The sequence below is a fragment of the Stegastes partitus genome, unplaced genomic scaffold (genome assembly GCF_000690725.1).
Source record: "Stegastes partitus isolate 25-593 unplaced genomic scaffold, Stegastes_partitus-1.0.2 Scaffold1374, whole genome shotgun sequence".
Classification (NCBI taxonomy): domain Eukaryota; kingdom Metazoa; phylum Chordata; class Actinopteri; family Pomacentridae; genus Stegastes; species Stegastes partitus.
This window is the reverse complement of record NW_007579105.1, coordinates 100,102-118,957: the sequence shown is the minus strand read 5'-3', so window position 1 is coordinate 118,957 and position 18,856 is coordinate 100,102. Positions and strand designations below refer to the sequence as shown.

The window sequence follows — 18,856 nt, the reverse complement described above, 5'->3', positions numbered from 1 at the left end:
ATTACCTCTTTGACCCAGTGTCTCAGTATTATCAAGATAATATCACAAGAAGCCATATCCTGGTGAGGCAGAGCTGCAGGGCTGGAGGAGGGAATCAAATAAAATAACAACCAGAGAATGCAAAGTAATCAAACCCAGCTCTTCAGATCCACTCCATATGCAGTGTGCTCACAGAATAAATGTAAGCTTGAGCAGCGCTACCTTTCCTTAAAAAAAATCTTACTGATGCATTTGAACGTACGTTTTAGGATATACACAGACACTTCCCAAATTTCTCCACTATCCTCAGGATATGTGCTCCTGACATCCAGACATGACTCACTGAGAGTGCTGAGACTGTGCGTGGGAAACTATTAAAATTCCAGCGGGTCCTGATTCAAAACTGAAACCTGTCCTGAATTTCTCTTCTCCAGCAGATGGAAAACGTATCAGCAGTAGCACACAGCTTTGAAAAATCATCTGGGGATCTACAGGGTCCCACACAGCAGCGGAACACTGTGGGTGTGCAGTGACCAAAACAACAGACTGCAGGCTGTTATTAGGTGGGTCTGCCATCAATTACAATCACCCAAATTCCTTTTATCGATCCTTAATTTACACATTGATGCACACTATGTATATCAGTCTAAGTTAGGATGGTAGTGGTGTATTTTCAATTGCTTAATTATTTGAAGTATTCGAGGGTTTAACTAAGAAGTACCTTGAAAATCTGTCTTTCAAGAAAGACCTTGCCAAGAAGGCATACAATGTCTGTGTCATAATATCATATAAAATCAGGCATCATCATGAATCACAGTTTAAAAAAAAAAAAAAAAAAAAAAGACAAACCAAAGGCCTAAAGACACACAAAACAATTTTCTTTTTCTTTTTTTTTTTTTAGCCATTTGCTTTGGAATAGCAATTACACTCTTCAGTTACACATCTTATGAGCTTAGCTTTGAACTCTCCCAGGGAGACAAAAACACTAAGCTGCGTTGTGAAGGTTATTCCAGGTCCAAAGCACAAAACAGGAGAAATCCCTTTTACCAAGCTCAGAGCAATTCTTGGGCAGCCTCTACACAGCGAGAATTCTAGCAGCTATAGACTGATAGATGATAAGTGATAGAAAACTGCACAGGTAAGAAGGGCATGTATCTAGTGATTGTAAATTAAAATATGCCAGTGGCAACTGTTAAAATAAGGCAGACCCTATTTTGAAACTAAAACCTTCAATTTTGTTGCTCGGTGCTCAATATGCAAAAGACCCTATTATCCACCAACATGTCTAAGTATTTCTAGAAAGATGCGATACTTGTTCAATTAGGTCCCCATAGCAATATCTGAGCTCTGGAGAGATCATAAATTTGTTTCTCTTAGCACTCAAAACAAATTTTAGATCATGCAATTAGGAGGCAGTCTGCCGTTCATCAACAGCTTGTCTCAGAGAAAAGGCAAATAAAAAGACTATGGTGTCATCTGCATAAGTGTGCACATTAGCTGTAGACGTGATATTTAAAAAATAAATAAATAAACAAAACTGGAGTTTGACCAACCACTAATTGAAAGCTTGGTGGTTCAATCCCCAGCCCCTCTGCATGTTGAAGTGTTCTTGGGCAAGACACACTCACTCACCATTGGTGTGTAAATGTTGAATGTGAAACACTGGCAAGTGCAGATCATTTAAAACCAATATATATTATAGAGAGACCTACCACCCTCCCTAATCGCAAATTATGCCTCCTAGTGTCTTCACCCTATTCCCCAAAATAAAATTCAAGTTGAAATGTCATTGTTTTGACACAGAACACAATTCACCACAATCCAGCACTCGTCGCAGATGGTGCTTGGCAATTTTACATAATGAGACTTCCAGGGAGCATTACAAGCATTGCAAAAATGCTTGGAGTTCTGAATAATTGCACAAGCAGAGAATACTTCTACTTTGATATGGAAGCTCTGACAATTCTTTGCTTGAAGTTAATGCGCTTACTGTAATTGTTTGTCATTTCATTAGAAGTTTAAAATATTTAGCTGCAAACTTCTTCAGTATCCAGGTATCAGGTACTTGTTAATTTGTACCTTTCTTTTTTAATGAACCCTCATACAGGCAGGAACATAGCAATACAGTAACTGAGAAAAACACGTTTGGTAACAGTGATAGTGATATTTTTTTAAGAGCATGGCTATTTTTTGTTTTACAGTTTGAACACACCATAATTTGCTGAATATGCACATTACAACAGAGATTTTTGAAAAGGCTGTAAAATCTGTAATTGTTCCAAAAACTCATAAGGCTTAAAAGAACTGCTTCAAACCTTTATTTACATGCAGTAACAAAAACTATTCATTTCAGTTTATAAACTCAAACTATATGGGTCAGATACACTGATATTTTGCTTTAAAACCAAAACCTGAACTGAAAAAAGAAAGTGGAAGAACAACATTCTCTCTCCTAATGCAAAGGATATGCAGTTTATACTGACAAAAATTTAACTTAACCATTTAATACCCCTTTTAAATATTCTAGGCGTCATTATTAATGGTTAGATTGAATGTCTCTGTTTCACACTGCTGAGAATATCATCTGTTCTGAGGTTCTAATATCAATTTTGAGATCTCTGCTTTACTGTCTTGAGAATTGCTAAGAGAAGCAGTCCCGACTGTTGTGTGTTTATGGTATCTTTCATGTGGAAAAGGTGTCAGAAACGTTAAAGGCCCAGCATCAGGCTGTCAAAATTATTGAATTAAAGTTTGTAGGTGACTGTATGAGTCACAGCCCCTCCCTGAACACAGCTGATTCACTCATCCACCTGTAGAGTCAGGAAACTTCACTGACGCCTGAAGGCAACAATTGTTAATTTACCACTCTTTAGTTCAGTGAACCCATCTTCCTCTCTGCTGACCAGTGTGGGCCTTCGTGTGAGAACGAGCTCAGCTTAGTGCGTCCCAGCTATGTGCAATGTGATGAATAAGACAGAAAAATCGACTCACCAGTCAAAGCTAAGCATACAAACTAGCAGCTAATGCACTTTGCAGCTATGTTAACACAGCTTTCACAAATGATTACTACTCGGGTTCTGGTATTATGTGTGTTGGCTTGTTAATGGTCTTTGTATCACCTGAACTTTATCTGCTATGACACGTTCAAGTACGTGCTGTGAAAAAGATCTGTTTGCTTTCTGTATTGTATTCTTATGTTTTTGTGTTATGGTGCTGGAGTTAGAATGTGGTTTGCCTCGTTAAGCATGAAGACTGGAAACAGCTAGTCTGTTAAAAGTTTAAAAATACAGCTGCCAACTCATCTATTGATACATCTGGACTGTTTAATCAGAGAACAATTGAAAATGTCAAAATAACAAAGTTTTTGGTTTTCGAGGAAGTTAAATGCTGGAACTTTTACTTGATTAAAAATAATCATGATTTCAATCACTTGGATGTGGTGGGTTTGGCTACAGTGTGGGTTGCCAGCAGCATCGGGCTTTGTGCAGACTGAAACAGCACAGGTTTTGGTCTGTACAGGCACAATGGTTCCTGACAGTCTCACCAACACTCCAGAACACATTTGCGCTTTAAACTACAGTTGTAGTTTGGCTGAAAATAAAAATGAAAAGACATACACACCAGATAAGATAAAATACAGTATAACAAGAAGTTGAAGATACTTTTCCTCAGGGGACTTCATTACTAATTTTATGATGCTACGTTCTTGATTGTTTTATCACATGTATGATGGTTTTGTCCGACTAACTCGTGTAATTTGATCTTATGTCTCTGTTGTGAAGATGTTGATCTAAATGAGATTTCTTGAATACATAAAGTTCAACTAAGAAACATTCTGGACCAAGCATATCTGTGTTTTTATTGGTTTCGGAAAAGGCAAATGCAAATGAACTATTCAGCATATCAGATTTCTATAGTTTTAAATATAATTCAAGAAGGTCCCATAGAGATGCCGTATCTCCAGGATCATCATGTTATGTGTGGATCATTGGAAATCTCAAAATAATTAAAATTTTTGTTGTGCTGTTTGGACATATTGCTTATTGTTCTGATGAGAATGGAATGATTTCAGGTTCTGACAGTTCCTTCAATGAAAAACAGATTTATTTATTGTTTTTAAGGTTTTTTTAAATTATTTTTTTAATTTAAACTTTTATTTATTCTTGATTAAACACAGAAACAAACAAATCATAATTTGAAGACACACAGAGGATTCATCATATTACTACCTGAGGTAACACAAAAGATAAAATAAATACACATGAAGAAACAAAACAGAATGAATAAAGAAAAACAAACCAAAAAGACATGTGAAAGCATTCCCCTCTCTCTTAAGGTCTTTCGTGTTCCATCCTTGTGAGTAGTCTGAAGAGAGTTTTTCCTCAAACCTCTAGTTTAAAGTCCTCAGTGAACCATGGTGATGGTAAAGGTGCAGAAGAGGACTTCTGTTTCAATGCAATAACTTTCAAACCCAGTATGAGGGCAGAATGCACCCAGGTTGCACATACAGTTGACAAATTCTCCTTGGTGGCAGGTAATACAAATAAGCTCCATAAATGTATTGCACCAACCCAAGATACTTTCAATGTGACAATGAATGCTTGACCAACATCCCCTAAAATATATTTCTGAGCCAGACCATTCTGCATCACAGCATGGTCGGGCTGCACCTCATTATCATTGTTCTATAGGGAGAAAAACGCCTTGATTTGTATTATTAGTGTAACGGAGTAAATAGTGTAATTTCACTTGCCGTGGTTATTGAGGTTGTCCCGTTGTGTGGTCTGTTGGCTTGTAGGCGCCTCCTCCCTAAGGCTGGCGCATTTACGTCATCAGCTGCGTCTGATATTCGCCAGTATTGGGATGGATGCGTCCGAGGTAAGTTGGGTCTAGTGGGTGCTCTGTGTATGGAACCATTTCTGCAATCATGGAAGTAATTTGGTCGTCATACGTGTGGAGGACGTGTTGTAGCCGCTGTCAGGGAATATTCAGAGTGGTTTTTGTTATCTCGTATCGTTTGGTTGCTGTTAAAAGCACCTTGACTTAACGTGTTCCTGACACTGCGCCTCTCTATTCCTGTACAGAGTGTTTTGTGATCCGACTGTGAGCCGACAGGTCTGACCAGCACTCTTATGTTATTTGCAGGTCAATGTGTGTTTTATTTTGTATTATATTCGCCAGTATTGGGATGGATGCGTCCGAGAGGGTTTTGTGATCCGACTGCGGGCCGACTGGCCTGTTCAGGCTTGACCAAACTACTTTCTCTGAGTTTTTCATTAAACACAACGCAGAGTAACTGAAGAGAAAGCGAACCGAACCTGCCAGTACCAGGGCTGGCGTGGTTACACTAGCAAGACTATCCAACCCAGTCTTACAGTTGGGGAACATGAAAAAGTTGGGCAAATCGTGTCCCAGGACACGAAACAATAGATTAAATTTTGTGATTATTTCACGAATTGCCGTGAGACTGGTTGGACTACCTCACTGCATGATCCAAATCAACTGCAAAATGTGAAGTTTTCTGTGTGGTAGGTGGCTGCTGAGAAGTTGTTGTTGATGTTGTTTCTCATAGTGAAGTGGATTTTGAATGTAACACATGGATAGTAAAAGGGGAAGACAAAGCAATGGGAAAATTATGGCCAATGATGGGCTTATACCCGCAGCTTAAATCAGCTGAGTCAGACTTTTGGTGCCTTGACCTAACTAAGCCTAACCAAACAGTGAACAAAGACAAAGCTGAAGTGTAAGCATGATGGTCTGACTTGGACAAGCCCCGGTCTTCTGGGTAAGATCTTATGGGAGATCTTACCAGCCTTCTGACACTGACTTTGTGGCTCTTTTAAGCTGGAAGCATTGCCTACTAAGCCAAAGTCTTACCTTTCTGGGGGACAGTAGCTTTTTTTTTTTTTTTTTTTTTTGAAATGTAAATGTAGATGGAGTTTAATTGTATATGAATGAGATGTTTGTGAGATTGGGTTGGTCATGCATGTATCAAGTATTTAAAACACCATTTGATAGAACCTTGTGAATGCTTTATTAACATATACTATTGTTAAATGTTCCCTCAGCTGCCAGGACAAAGTCATAACTTGTTCACCAAAGCCAGAAGATCTCACAAATGTGCACTCTCCTTGAAAATGTAATCCTTCAGCTGTTGCGGGCATGACTGGATGATGGAATATGAAAGAGGTATCATGACTTCCAGCAGCTGATGGATGCTCTAAAAGTTTTCATTTGGCTCAGAATCAGAACTGTTTCTGCTAAAAAAAAAAAAATCCCATGGAAACCATAAACCAGTGGAATGATACAGCTTTGCGCAATACCCAGGCTGCCATAACCATGAGCACTTTTAATAAAGTGTCACGTACCAAACTGAAATCCATCAGCCGTAATCACTGACAGAGGCGCATTTTTGTGTCTCGTGCACTATGTTAAATGAGAGTTCTGTTGCTCATACTTGAAATGCACTACTCCCTCCTATTTGAGTAGTATTAAAGAAAAAATATATACAGGGTCCAGCTATTTCAGGAAATAGTTAAAGATTCTTTTGAAAAACAAAACTGTTGGTTTTGGTCTTCTCATGGGATTATTTATTACAAATATTCTGCATTCTTCTTAGTGTCACTGGTGTTGCTGTCTTGCTAGAAAATATGATTAATCTAAAAATTTAAAAAAAAATAAATGGGGAAAAATATAAATGGAAAATGTCTCCGGATCTCAGTTCGTACTTCAAAGAGTGTAATGTTATCAAAAGCGATTAGAAATCATGGTCAAAACTATAAAAGTAAAAATCCTATTTCTAACAGAACAATCCTCATATTGAACTAATCCAGTCTCAACAGTATCATGACAGACCAAATGTTCATGTGCTGGATACATAGTTTCGAGAAATCAGTATGTACTTGTGTGTGAATGAAGACTTTATCTGTACAGATAACCCAATAAAGCTGCCAGACTGTCATGCACCCCTGCTCACATATTGTTCACAGCCACGTAGCAGCAACCTTGTGATAGCGAGCCACACGTTGTATTTATGTTGTCTGACCCAGCATTGGAACACTGGAGCACTGATGGATGCTGGGAGACAGGCGTGCTGGGATCTATTAAAAGGTTCTGAGTCAGTGTGTTAAAGGTTGGTTATGACCATTAAACACTAGTAAACCTCAAAATCACGGCTGTCATAAAACACCCCAGCTGAATGTGAGTGGTACAAACGGCCTGGTTTGAATTTTACCAAGCTGACAGCCTGTGTGTGAGAGAGTGAATGTGAGAGAATTTATAATGTGCAGTGGTGTTTTTCAAAGTGAAGGCACACTAGTAAAATAGCATATATTCGTTTTTTGACTGTATTGCCTTTTTATTAGTCATATCTCATTTATTGATCACTGTAGTGAGGTCATCACTAAATAAACATCATGTAATTGCATTTTAATTTTGCTTTTGCTACACCTCTAATGACAAAATGATGAATTAACCCACAGCTAAACTATTAAAGCTGCAGAAAGTGGCAGCGTGAAATGGAGCTCCATGACCTAACAAGACTGGCAGTACTGTAAAATAGAGAGATTTAGTGGAATAAATTAATGCTTCTTATTAATTTAATGTAAATTTTAAAATCGCGTTGACCTTAAGGAAATTTAAAAACACAAAAAGGAAACAGGGGCCAAAATGGCACTTAATGCTCAGATTTTGGCAAATAACTTTTCGAAAACTCTTTTGTCCAAATGTGCTGGAATGGCCAGAATTTTAATTTACCTTTTTTAGCAAGTGAGGTTGCAATTGTCTACTCCACCTGAACTGCTGCAATATTCTTGTGGAAAATGACGATCACACTGCAGGGTGCCAATTGTACCCACGGTTGCCAATCTCTGCCTAAGACCACTCTGGCCATTGTAGCGATTTTGATTTAAAAAACAAACAAAAAAAAAGATTTCAGCTGTGAGGTGGTCATGCCAAAGGAAGAAAAGCAACTCTGAGTGTATATATATATATACAGGCTATATATACAGTCGTGACTTGATAATCTAACACTAAATGTAATACCTTCTTTTATGTATACAACAAGGCTGTCAAATTGTCAAGGTGGAGGTCAAAATACAAGGAGGGCTTGATGGTTGAAGTGTAATTTGTTGTTAATATTTGTTGTTTACAGTTGTTATAATAAACTATCTATTCAGATTTATATGAAACAAAATAAACTTGTGAGATGCAATTTTGTAGTATAACTGCAGGATATATAGGGTCATAGAATTGTTCACGTGTCAAAACATGTCATATTTTTGAATACTCCAAAGAACTCCAAAGCACCAAAACCTATCCTTCCTGTGTTCCACACATGTAGAGTTGCTTACTAACAAACTGATGCAAACTGACTTAATTAGTTGGGTAAACTCACTCAGTGAGAGGGACTAGTATATTGCTAGAACACTACCATCGCTGGATTTCCCGCCTAACTGACCGGTGTGCACGGTCCCTTCGGGTCACATCAAAGGTAAGTAAATCTGTCAGACTGTTAAGTCAGATAATACGCCGTCATCCTTATTTGTGACATAAAATGTCATGTTGGAGTCAGAATCCAAGGCTGTTGGTATGTTAAGGCTACTTTTTATGGGTTCTGTTCGTTTTTCCTAAAATCCTGTCGATAGCAAGGTTTTTGGATTGTTAAGGGTCGGAATATCAAGTCACGACTATATATATATACACACACACACACACACACACACACATTAGGTTCATTGAACTTGTTTCCTCCAATTAGGCTAACTAACCCTGCAGGGGTTCAGTTAAGTCACAGCAGCAGGGGACCTTTTCTAAGTTTAATTAATTTAAATTAATTTAACAGGATTGGTGTTTTTCATAGCCAGAACCTCTGCAAGTGGTCTTAAGATAATTTTGAGAAGTTGGGAGATGATTAGCAGGAGAGAAAAGCATTAAAAAAAACATTTCTGCTCAGTAAAGATAAGCTTGTCAATAACTGAATAACATTGCATTTTTTTCATAAATCTCAGTGATAAGGGGTTCACAAGCAAAATAGCTTTAATTTAATTGGGTCAGTAGTTCAAGAAATTGGGGACCAACATACAATGTCTGCTGAATATTCTCACGAATTGGAACAATTATTGACAATGTGCATGATCAAATTACTATTAAATCAAATGAGAAATCAAATTTGTCGCACTTGAAGAAGCGGAGTCAAAGTCAGAAAGTGGAAAATACAAAAGTTTTCTGATGACCTGAACATTAAACTAGTCTTTTGTACAGCAGGTCTCTAAACTTAGAGTGATCCAAGTTGAAAAAAGCTGGAATACACATTTAAAGCACAATATCTGATTAAAGATTAAGAAAATAAGAATTCCATCCCACCTTTCAGTATTTTCTGATACTGCAAATGCAGTGTAGTCAAATATAATATGTCCTACTTAGCAACTTTGCACAAGTTTAAAAAAAAATAACACATTGTGGGTAACCGGTAAAAGTTTCTTGTCGTCCTTCATTTTCACGCCTACCCACAGGCATTTACTTTAGCTTCAGGTGCACATTAACAGTGAAGGTCATACAAAACAGTATGGGCACTGAAACAGTCAGCTGGATTTATTACAGACTCACAGGACTCTGCTACTAAACCCCCACCTACCCAGGCCCACATCCCCTACCCCCTCTCCTAGACACACACATCTAGACCCTCTTCCCTCGAACTTTTCTCGTTTAGAAACATACGTCTCCATTTCACCGACCTGGCTTTGTTTTCATAGCAAACCTTAGAGGCCCTCTTCCTCCACACCGACCTCAACAACTTTCCCTACTTCCTCATCCCAATCTGAGACTTATTAGCATGGAGGAGAGCATTGTTGTTTTTTTTTTTTTTATGTAGCTGCAGCCCCTTTGTGAAGGAACAGGTATCCTCTTTCTGGCCTAGGGTTGTGTTGTTAGTGTAGAATGCCAAATATGTGGAAAAACAAAGCTTTTTTTTTCATATATTAACCTCAAGCTCACTCAAAGGAGGTTTTACTTGGTGATCAGCAGTTTCACACACGTACATTAAAATTATTATGTAAGAAAACATCAGGCAATGGAGTAAAGGACATGCACACATTTGAGCAACCTACTGGTCTAAGTCCTAGTGAATTAAAAGGTGAAAGAAATTGTTCACAAATGGAAATAAAGTTCAAGACTAGAGAAGAGGGGAGAGAAAATAATTGATGAATAGTTGAAAAGATTGCATCTGTTCAAGTCATTATCCCAACTCAAATGAGTTATTAGCGATAAGAAAACTGTGCCACAATTTCATGCATCTTTGTGTGTGTGTGTGTGTGTGTGTGTGTGTGTGTGTGTGTGCAGGCAAATGGCAGGGTACCAAACTATGTCGATGAACAGGGCTTATGAAAACCATATGACATGCTCTGAAAAAGAAAGAAATGCACAGTTCCCTGCTCCTCCCCCCACTCTGACACACATTCACATATTGCCCCCCTCCCCTTCCAAAAACATACAATTCTTTCCCTCAACTCCCTCCCTCTCTCCTTTTCTGTCCACCCTCCTCCTTGCTATACGTCCCTCCTTCCAACCTCCCCCCCCACCTTCTCTTTTCTCTCCTCCCTCCCTGCTCTCTGAAATCTTTGGATAATCTGCATGCACTCAACTCCAGCACAGATCTGCTTCAGCAGGGAGGAGTGAAGAGCACTGACAAGACAGTGATATATATATATTTATATATATATTTATATATATAGAAACACAGCTCAAATGAAGGGGAAAAAGTTCAGATAGGCAACAGAAACAGGCCAAGAAAGAAGTTATACTTAAAAGAAACTTTCAAAGACAAGAAGATATAAGTGTGGAGAAAGGCAGGGTTAGAGACAAGCAGAGAGTGGAGAGATATATTTCGTTCTAAAAAAGAATGGGCTCCCTGGTGAGGAGTGCTGTTGCTGTTCTCTTAACCTCCCTGCTGGCTTTACTCTCTGGATTTTCTGCAGTCTTGGGCCAGGACCTGAGAGAGAGGGATGTGCTATGTAATGCAGACGGCTGCTTTGTGGTTTACCTTCAACGTAAAACCTTCCTGGACTCATGGAGGGCCTGCAAAGAGAAAGGTGGGAACCTAGCGACCATCAAATCTATGGAGGAGGCCACCGCAATTGCCACTCTCTTCTCCACTCTGGACTTGCGGCACTCGCGTACCAAGATCCAAGTATGGATTGGCCTGCAGCGCCAGCCTCGCCAGTGTACTACCACACGCCCACTTCGGGGGTTTTCTTGGACTACTGGTGACCAGGACACAGAGTATACCAACTGGCAGAAAGAGGACTCGCCTAGTATGTGTTCAGTGCCTCGCTGTGTGGTTATGGGCTACAGCACTCAAGAACAGAACAATAACTTCAAGTGGCTTGATGGTTCCTGCTCAGTCCCTGTAGATGGGTATCTGTGCCATTATGCTTACAAAGGAATGTGTCCGTCCTTGTGGAGTGAAGGGGGAGGGAATGCCCTCTACACAACACCATTTAACCTTCTCAGCACGCTGCTAACCCATGTACCCTTTGGATCTGTTGCCACTGTACCCTGCCCCACAGGTGCCAAGGAGGAACAGTCTGTTTTGTGTATGCTAAGAGAAGATGGCTCAGTGGGGTGGTCAAGAGAACCCCCCCTTTGCTCTGATCCCTCCATATCACACAACTGGTGTGACCAGGATAACGGTGGATGTGAGCATTTCTGCAGGCCAGCTGGTGGTCACTTTTATTGTGAATGTGCTGATGGATATCAACTAGGAGATGATGGCCAAAGCTGTGAGCTATCTGATGTTTGTCAAGGGGCCCCCTGCGAGTTTGAATGCCTGCCCCTTTCCGATGGTTACCGTTGTGCCTGTCCTGATGGATACATGCTTGCACCTGATGAACGTGGCTGTCTAGATGTAGATGAGTGCCTCCAGAGTCCTTGTGAGCAGCTCTGTGAAAATGCTCCTGGGACATTTGAATGTCGATGTCGGGAGGGTTATCATCCAGATCAAGCGGGTGGCTGTGAGGATATCGATGAGTGTATGAATGACCCATGTGAACATGCTTGTGAGAACACTGTCGGCTCTCACATCTGCCACTGTCATCTTGGATATTCCCAAGTGCATGAGGACCCCAGCCAGTGCCAAGATATTGATGAGTGCCAGATCCCTGGGACCTGCCAGCAGATGTGTGTGAATTATGATGGTGGATTTGAGTGCTACTGCGAGGAAGGCTATGAACTCATGTCTAATCAGTACTCTTGTCAAAAGAGGGGAGGAGGAGACAGTCAATCTGCTGTCACCCCTCCATTTCCTTGGGTCACTCACCATCCTGGACCTGTATGGGACCCCATGGACTATGACTGGAACACGGAGCAAAGCCACACTGGCTGGCCTACAGGGGAGGAGCAATCTCTGGACTGGCTGACCGATCCACCCAGAGATTTGAATTCTGATGTAATTTGGGTCACCAGTGCCCCACAGGAGGAAGTGCCCTTTGATTCAGCAGTGGACCCTCTGACACAAGGAAAGGACAAAGATGAGGAAGACATAGATGGAGTTGACTGGTTAGAGTGGGAACAGAATTCTCAGTCTCTGTCAACAACCACCTACACAAAGCTTCCACCCACCACCAGTACCAGCACTACTCCAGACTGGTACACAGACGATGAGGAGGAAACTACTACAGCTCTTCCCTCCCTTTCCACTTCTACAATCTCTGAAGGTGCCTGGCATTGGTGGGCCGGGCATGTTACTTCCAGCCAGAATCCAGGAAATCCAGAGGATTCAGTCACAGACCACAACATGCCTACAGATTCCAGCGACCACAATAAGCCAGAAGAAGAGCAACAGTACCCCACTAGAGAGAGCTCTAAATTCCCAAAGGAGGATTTAGGGGAGGAGGAAAAAGACTATGTGGAAATCACACACTCTCGAGGTCTTGTTGTTCCCACCCAGTTTATTGCTTCCCAGCCACCACCGAGCAAAGGTGAAGGGAGTGGTGACCCCCTGGATTCTGTCCAGGAAGACCGGGGGCAGAAACAGAGCAGCACCTGGCTGCTGGTGGGCCTTCTTGTGCCCATCTGCATCTTTATCGTGGTGATGGTGGCATTTGGTATTGTTTACTGTACCCGCTGTGCTGTTCAGCCACGCAACAAGAATGCCACTGACTGCTACCATTGGATCTCTGGGGCTCATGATAAACAGGGGGCTCCTAACCCCTCAGCTGGGGTCAAGACCCATGTTTAAACAGAGAAGAGAGAGACTGACATAAACATATACAAACTCTGTTTTAGAAAGCAAGAGTGAATAATGATCAGGTAACAAGCAAGTAAAATGTTTTACCCTCTCCTTTTGGGAGCTCCCGACTCTTGGAGCATTTTTGAATAGCTGTTATCAACAGATAGAGGTAAGGAAGAGACACTGGAAACCACTGACCTTGTAAGGAATGGGGTTTCTTTGTGGTATAAACTGCTTTGATGTTACATACACTGACCACACAGCACAATATCTGTTTGCTTCATGATTGCACTAGATTACATAGGTTGAAAATATTCCAGTCTTCATTAGTAATGTCAAACATATTTGCTAATTATTGAGAATAATGTGTGTCATTAATTAATTTCAGCCTTTTTAAAATCATTGTACTGATGGAAAAGAAATCTGCAATTTTGAGGTAAACTTGACTATGAGGTCTTTTTCAAGCAAAATCTTCATGCTCACTTCACTTCAATAGCATATCACTGTACATAACTGTTCCTGTTGACTGTGTTAAAGGGATTTGGAGGCGTGGTTGGTTCTCATCAACACTGGGCGAAAGGAGACTGTAAGCAAATATCCCTTCAAGAGAAAAAAGAGATTATGCAATTCCCATGATAATGCTGGGCAAACAATCATTGAAAATCACTGTGTTGGAGCAGAATTATTAATAAGAGACCAAAACCTTCTTTGTATATAGTGGTTGTTTTGTATTTATGTTTCTTTTATACTTGCCACTAGTCATTTGCTTTTAGAAAACCTAACAGTTATAATAATTCAATGACAAAGCCTTTTTATGGACCCCATAAACCCAGTGATATGCAGAGGAATGTCTGCCTGCACATGGAATCTTTCCCCCCACCCATGTCCAGTTTAAGAGCATTACTCCTGTCTTTTCTTTTTCTTTTTTTCTTTTTTGAAAAGAGGTTAAAGTGCAGATGTTCACACAGCATAGGGAATAGTTGTAGAGGATGGTGCTTGACATTGACCTTGTTTGTAAGTGGCCATCAGTCACTACTAGGAACCGTAATTCACTATCCCACTCCAGAAATGTTTTATGGCTTTGTTGGATCAAATCCAGCTGTGAACAGACTGTTGCCTTTGCAGATGTATCTTCAAATATTTAGCAACTTAAAAAGGCAGTCAAAAGAGTAGTCTCAAAGATTTCAGATCACAGATTGAAAATCATAAATAACAATAACACATTAACTGTAAGATGTGCTAACAAAGAAAACACAAATAAGCAACTTCATAGATAAATGGCTGGGGAAACAAGTGGCATTTCAAATTTAAACATGAAATATTTGATTTTTTTTTTAATAGACTGTGAACTATTGGAAAATATCTGATGTTTTTTTTCTGTTACTTGTTAAGAATTTGTGAATTAAAAACTATGACGGGGGTTCAGTGTGAACATGTATTATTGATCTTAGAAATAGTAGTTTGACAAAGCTATGCCTTAACTCATGGGCTACTTCGTAGCTTTTAAAGAGAGCTTTTAACCACATGTCTATTTTTTAGTTGTCATGGAGATAGTTCAGTTGCTATAACAACTATAAACTGTTATCTGTTTTAGATGAGTGCAATGAAAAGCAGTGGAAAGCTCTGAGAAAAGCTACTATGTTGACCATGAAGTAAAAATAGGCAAACACATGACAAGGGATTTCATGTATGACACAGATGTGTTCGTTCATGCACTTGTTTGATGACATCACTGCCCTAATCTGTATATCATTCTTCGTTTAGAAACTCTTAAGCAGCAGTACATGAGGAGTCACCTTCTCAGGAAAGTGGAGGAATGAATGTGGGTGGAGGGAGGGGTGGGTGTGTGACAATAAGGATACTGTAATTACAAAAAGGGCCATGATCCTCAGTGGGCCCTTTGTTTGTAGAAGGGATTTTTACAGAAAATACAACAGGATACTTGAGTCCCTATTGGCAGTAAGGAAGCATTGTGATTGTATTGACTAATGGAATGTGCTGATCAAAACCAGGTTCTGCTCTGTGAGTGGTTCTCAGAGGGGGTCTTTCTCATTCTCCCTCCTCTCTCTCTCACTGTCTCTCTCCCCCTCTGACCTGTTTTCAACATTGTCATGTCTTCAGCAGCTCTTAGTATACAGACACAATCCAGTCGCCAGGGAGCAGAGCTGCGCTCATCTCTTTGGTAACCCTCGCTAAAACTTTCAAATATTTTGACTTCAGTTGATGTATATTATAAACAAAACCGGTCGTATTTTGGTGGGCCTGTCCATTATTTTAGCATATCAATAATAACGCTGTGCTCAACAAGTTATTTGCAGAGATCTGAGAACATGGTGCCGTCACTAAAAAGAAGTCCATTGGGCCAACAAAGAGATAAACAAACCCCAGGTTTACCAAACACACCCTGAGAAATTAAAGTTGAAGCGCCAACTATCAAAACTGTCTATTGCCGCCAAACTTTAAGGCAATAAAACTAAAGTAAACTCAGGAAGAATTATCTTGTAAGATAATTTAACTTAATTTCTCAAGTTAAACTGAGTTTGTGCAACTTTTTTTTGTTTTTAAACTGTCAATTCTTTATGAATTAAAGTAACCTTGTTACTTCATTGTAAATTAGAGTAATGTGTTATTTTAGACCCAAACAATTCAGAAATTTCACTTCTGTTTATGTACTCTTAAGTTACAATACCTTAAATCTGTGTGATGTATCCACTTGAAGTTCTACTTTACCTTCAGGACAGTTTTTGCTGTACAGTTAGTGATCACAAACATATTAATGACTACTGTGACTGACAGAAGAACATCAGAAGGTACAGGTAGTGTGTGCAGACTTACCTTCTTTGTTGACAGTGATGACAATTTGTGACTCATCATGTATTAAAAGACATATAACAACCTCAATCATTTAACTTTGTTGTATATGGGGGTGTAAAAGAATTTCTGGCATTTTAACCTTTAAACAATCCGTGCTGGGAACAATATGGTAATGTTTCTAAACGGTGTATGGTCGAGGTACTGGATCTGCTGGACATTTATACAACCGAACTCTTGATTTTACTCTGGGAAAGTGACAAAGCATCTAAACTTGAAAAGAACAAACACATCCCATTACATGTGAGTAATAACAAAGGAAAACATTATTAAATATAACCTCAAATATCTGCAAAGTAAGGATAAAGAAAACAGCAAGTGAAAAAGACTTTCTGTGTTCCCTGACAAAACAACACAAATTACCAGCGTTTTATGTTTACAATGAATCACGCATTAAGATCAAAGTTATCAAGAGTCACTTTTGCTGAAACCAGAAGCGAGAGATAATGTAGCATTCAAGACCTGACATATTGCTATTTAGGAATATAAGTTGCTGTTTTTAACGTGTACAATTCAGGACACTTGGTCATGTCCTCTATTATGCTTAGGGATGGATTTATGCAATTCAACACAAAGCATAGTTGAATGAAAGTAATTCAGTCTTTCTTAACCAGTACAAAACATGGATCAGTGTTGGACTACAGAACTAATTTGTTTTTTTCATAACAATAACATACTCTAGAAGTTTTTTTTTGTTTTTTTTTTTAATTATGTCATATGATATTGTAGTGTGCTTTCTATTAACCGAGTACAAGAATAAAAACACATGCACTGCTCTGCGTGCATTAAAATACATGTGGTGAAAACATTACTTAAGTCAGTTTTATTTATATTAGCCCTAAATCACACATTTGGGCTATATGATTTGTATAGCACACTGTTCCACGATGAAATCCCTGTCATTTGTAATGTTTTGAAGGAAAAAAGCTTTCCATATTTTTTATTTTTCACAGTATTATTCCCTGTAGTTCGTTATCAGGACCTAGAGGTTTTGAGCCAATCTGCTTCGCTTCAGAAAGATTAGGTCATACGTTATCTTTAGCTTCACCTTTGCACAACCTCTTCCTGTTACATTTAGGTACAGTGTAGGCAATCTTGCAGGATAGTTACTTACTCGTCCAGCTCAACTGATCAAGACCTGCAGGTGGCAACTACGTGACAATAAATGAGCAGCAATAACAAGAAAGTCTTGGATTGTAGTAGTGCAAATAGTATCAGCGTCTGCAGCCATAAAACATTCAATCCTACCAACCATTTATAAACTATCCCCTCATGCGACCCCGACCTTCAACATCAACATTCAGCAAAAAGAAATGTAAACATTTTTGATTCATTAAAACAAAAATTGTACTTGTATAATATTATTTTTTATAGAGATTGTTTCTTTCTGTTTCACTTTTAATTTCAGTAGGTTCACTTTCCATGAACTGTATTATAATGTCCATAATTAGCTAATTTTTATTTTTATTTTACTCTGACCACATAGGTTCCCTGTAACCACAATGTTGGTGTGGGTCAGTCCATACTTATCCACATTAATGCGATTACTCTCCTGGCCTGAAACAGGAACATATCAATCAAGAGCTCTACCTTGTGGCCTGAGGACTGTACTACGAAGCAAGTTTGAGATAGCCAAGGTTTCTTTATGTAAGCCGGCTCAACAAAACATAGAACCCTGGTCTGAGATAATGGGTATCAAAACTGTTATCAGCTTTCTGTATTAACCCAAGTTTTCTTCTTCAGACCTTGTGTGTGTTGACATAAAAGAGGGTGTTTTATACGTCATGTTACTATTCTTCTGCACAAAATGAACCAGTTGTGTGCCACCCATTTTAGTCAACAGGAACAGGGTATTAGAGCTATGATGAATATAGGTCCTCTCTATAGCTGACATGTATGGCTCCTCTAAGGAGTGAATCTGTGATGTTATAAAGCTTCTTAAACCTATAAGCCCTCGGCTGCTTTCAGGGTAATTTTAATACCTTCGCAGCTATTATCTTCGTCGCCCTAAGGGCTAGTCATATATGCTAATATCTTGTTTATTCAGAACAGTCTAGGCTATCTAGATCTCATATTATTTATTATAACTGTGGCACATTTTTATATTAGACTCAATATGAAGGAAACAAAATATTATGCATTGTGAATTTTGATTTATTTATTTTTTTCTGACATATGCCTCACCACAAAATTCTGGCAGTAAATATGTATTAACTGTGTGGAAGAGATAATCTGGAATCCAGCAATATTAGAATCATGAGAGACTAGAATCAATCAATAGTGACATAATGCACGACTCAGAAACTGTGAAAATTATGTACTTAGAGTCCAATGGAAATAAATTTCATTGTATTCACTGCAGTGTTCACATACAGCATCCTACTTGTAATGATGGAAAATCAGGCTAATTTTTGTCCCTCCCCAAAAAAGGGCCCCTCATTGGCTACTGTGCCTTGGGCCCCCCAGGGGCTTGGATCACCACAGTCTCATTGTGCGTGTATCTTTTGACTAAAACTTTTGGATCATTGTAAAAAAAAAAATAATAATAAATTAAATTTAAAAATCCATAGTTTCAAACTTTTCATTAAAACAACGTCACATGGAGAACTGCATCCCAGGAATCACTACCTTAAGAACTTCAAATGTGGTGTTGAAAAACTAACAACACAAACAGATTTGTTGCTGATGAGACAAATTCACAATCAAATGATCTTAAATAAAAATAAACAGGAACTGAAGGTACTAGATGGGGAAAAAAAGATTAATGAACTATATCAAACA

The 18,856-nt window shown here is 39.1% G+C and overlaps 1 protein-coding gene across 1 annotated transcript; it reads left to right on the top strand.

Moving 5' to 3' along the window:
• Positions 1-10,611: 10,611 nt before the first annotated feature.
• On the top strand, positions 10,612-16,103 carry cd248a (CD248 molecule, endosialin a). Its single transcript, XM_008299042.1, has one exon. The coding sequence runs from the start codon at positions 10,877-10,879 to the stop codon at positions 13,211-13,213; it is 2,337 nt and encodes a 778-aa protein (XP_008297264.1). The 5' UTR covers positions 10,612-10,876; the 3' UTR covers positions 13,214-16,103.
• Positions 16,104-18,856: the final 2,753 nt, after the last annotated feature.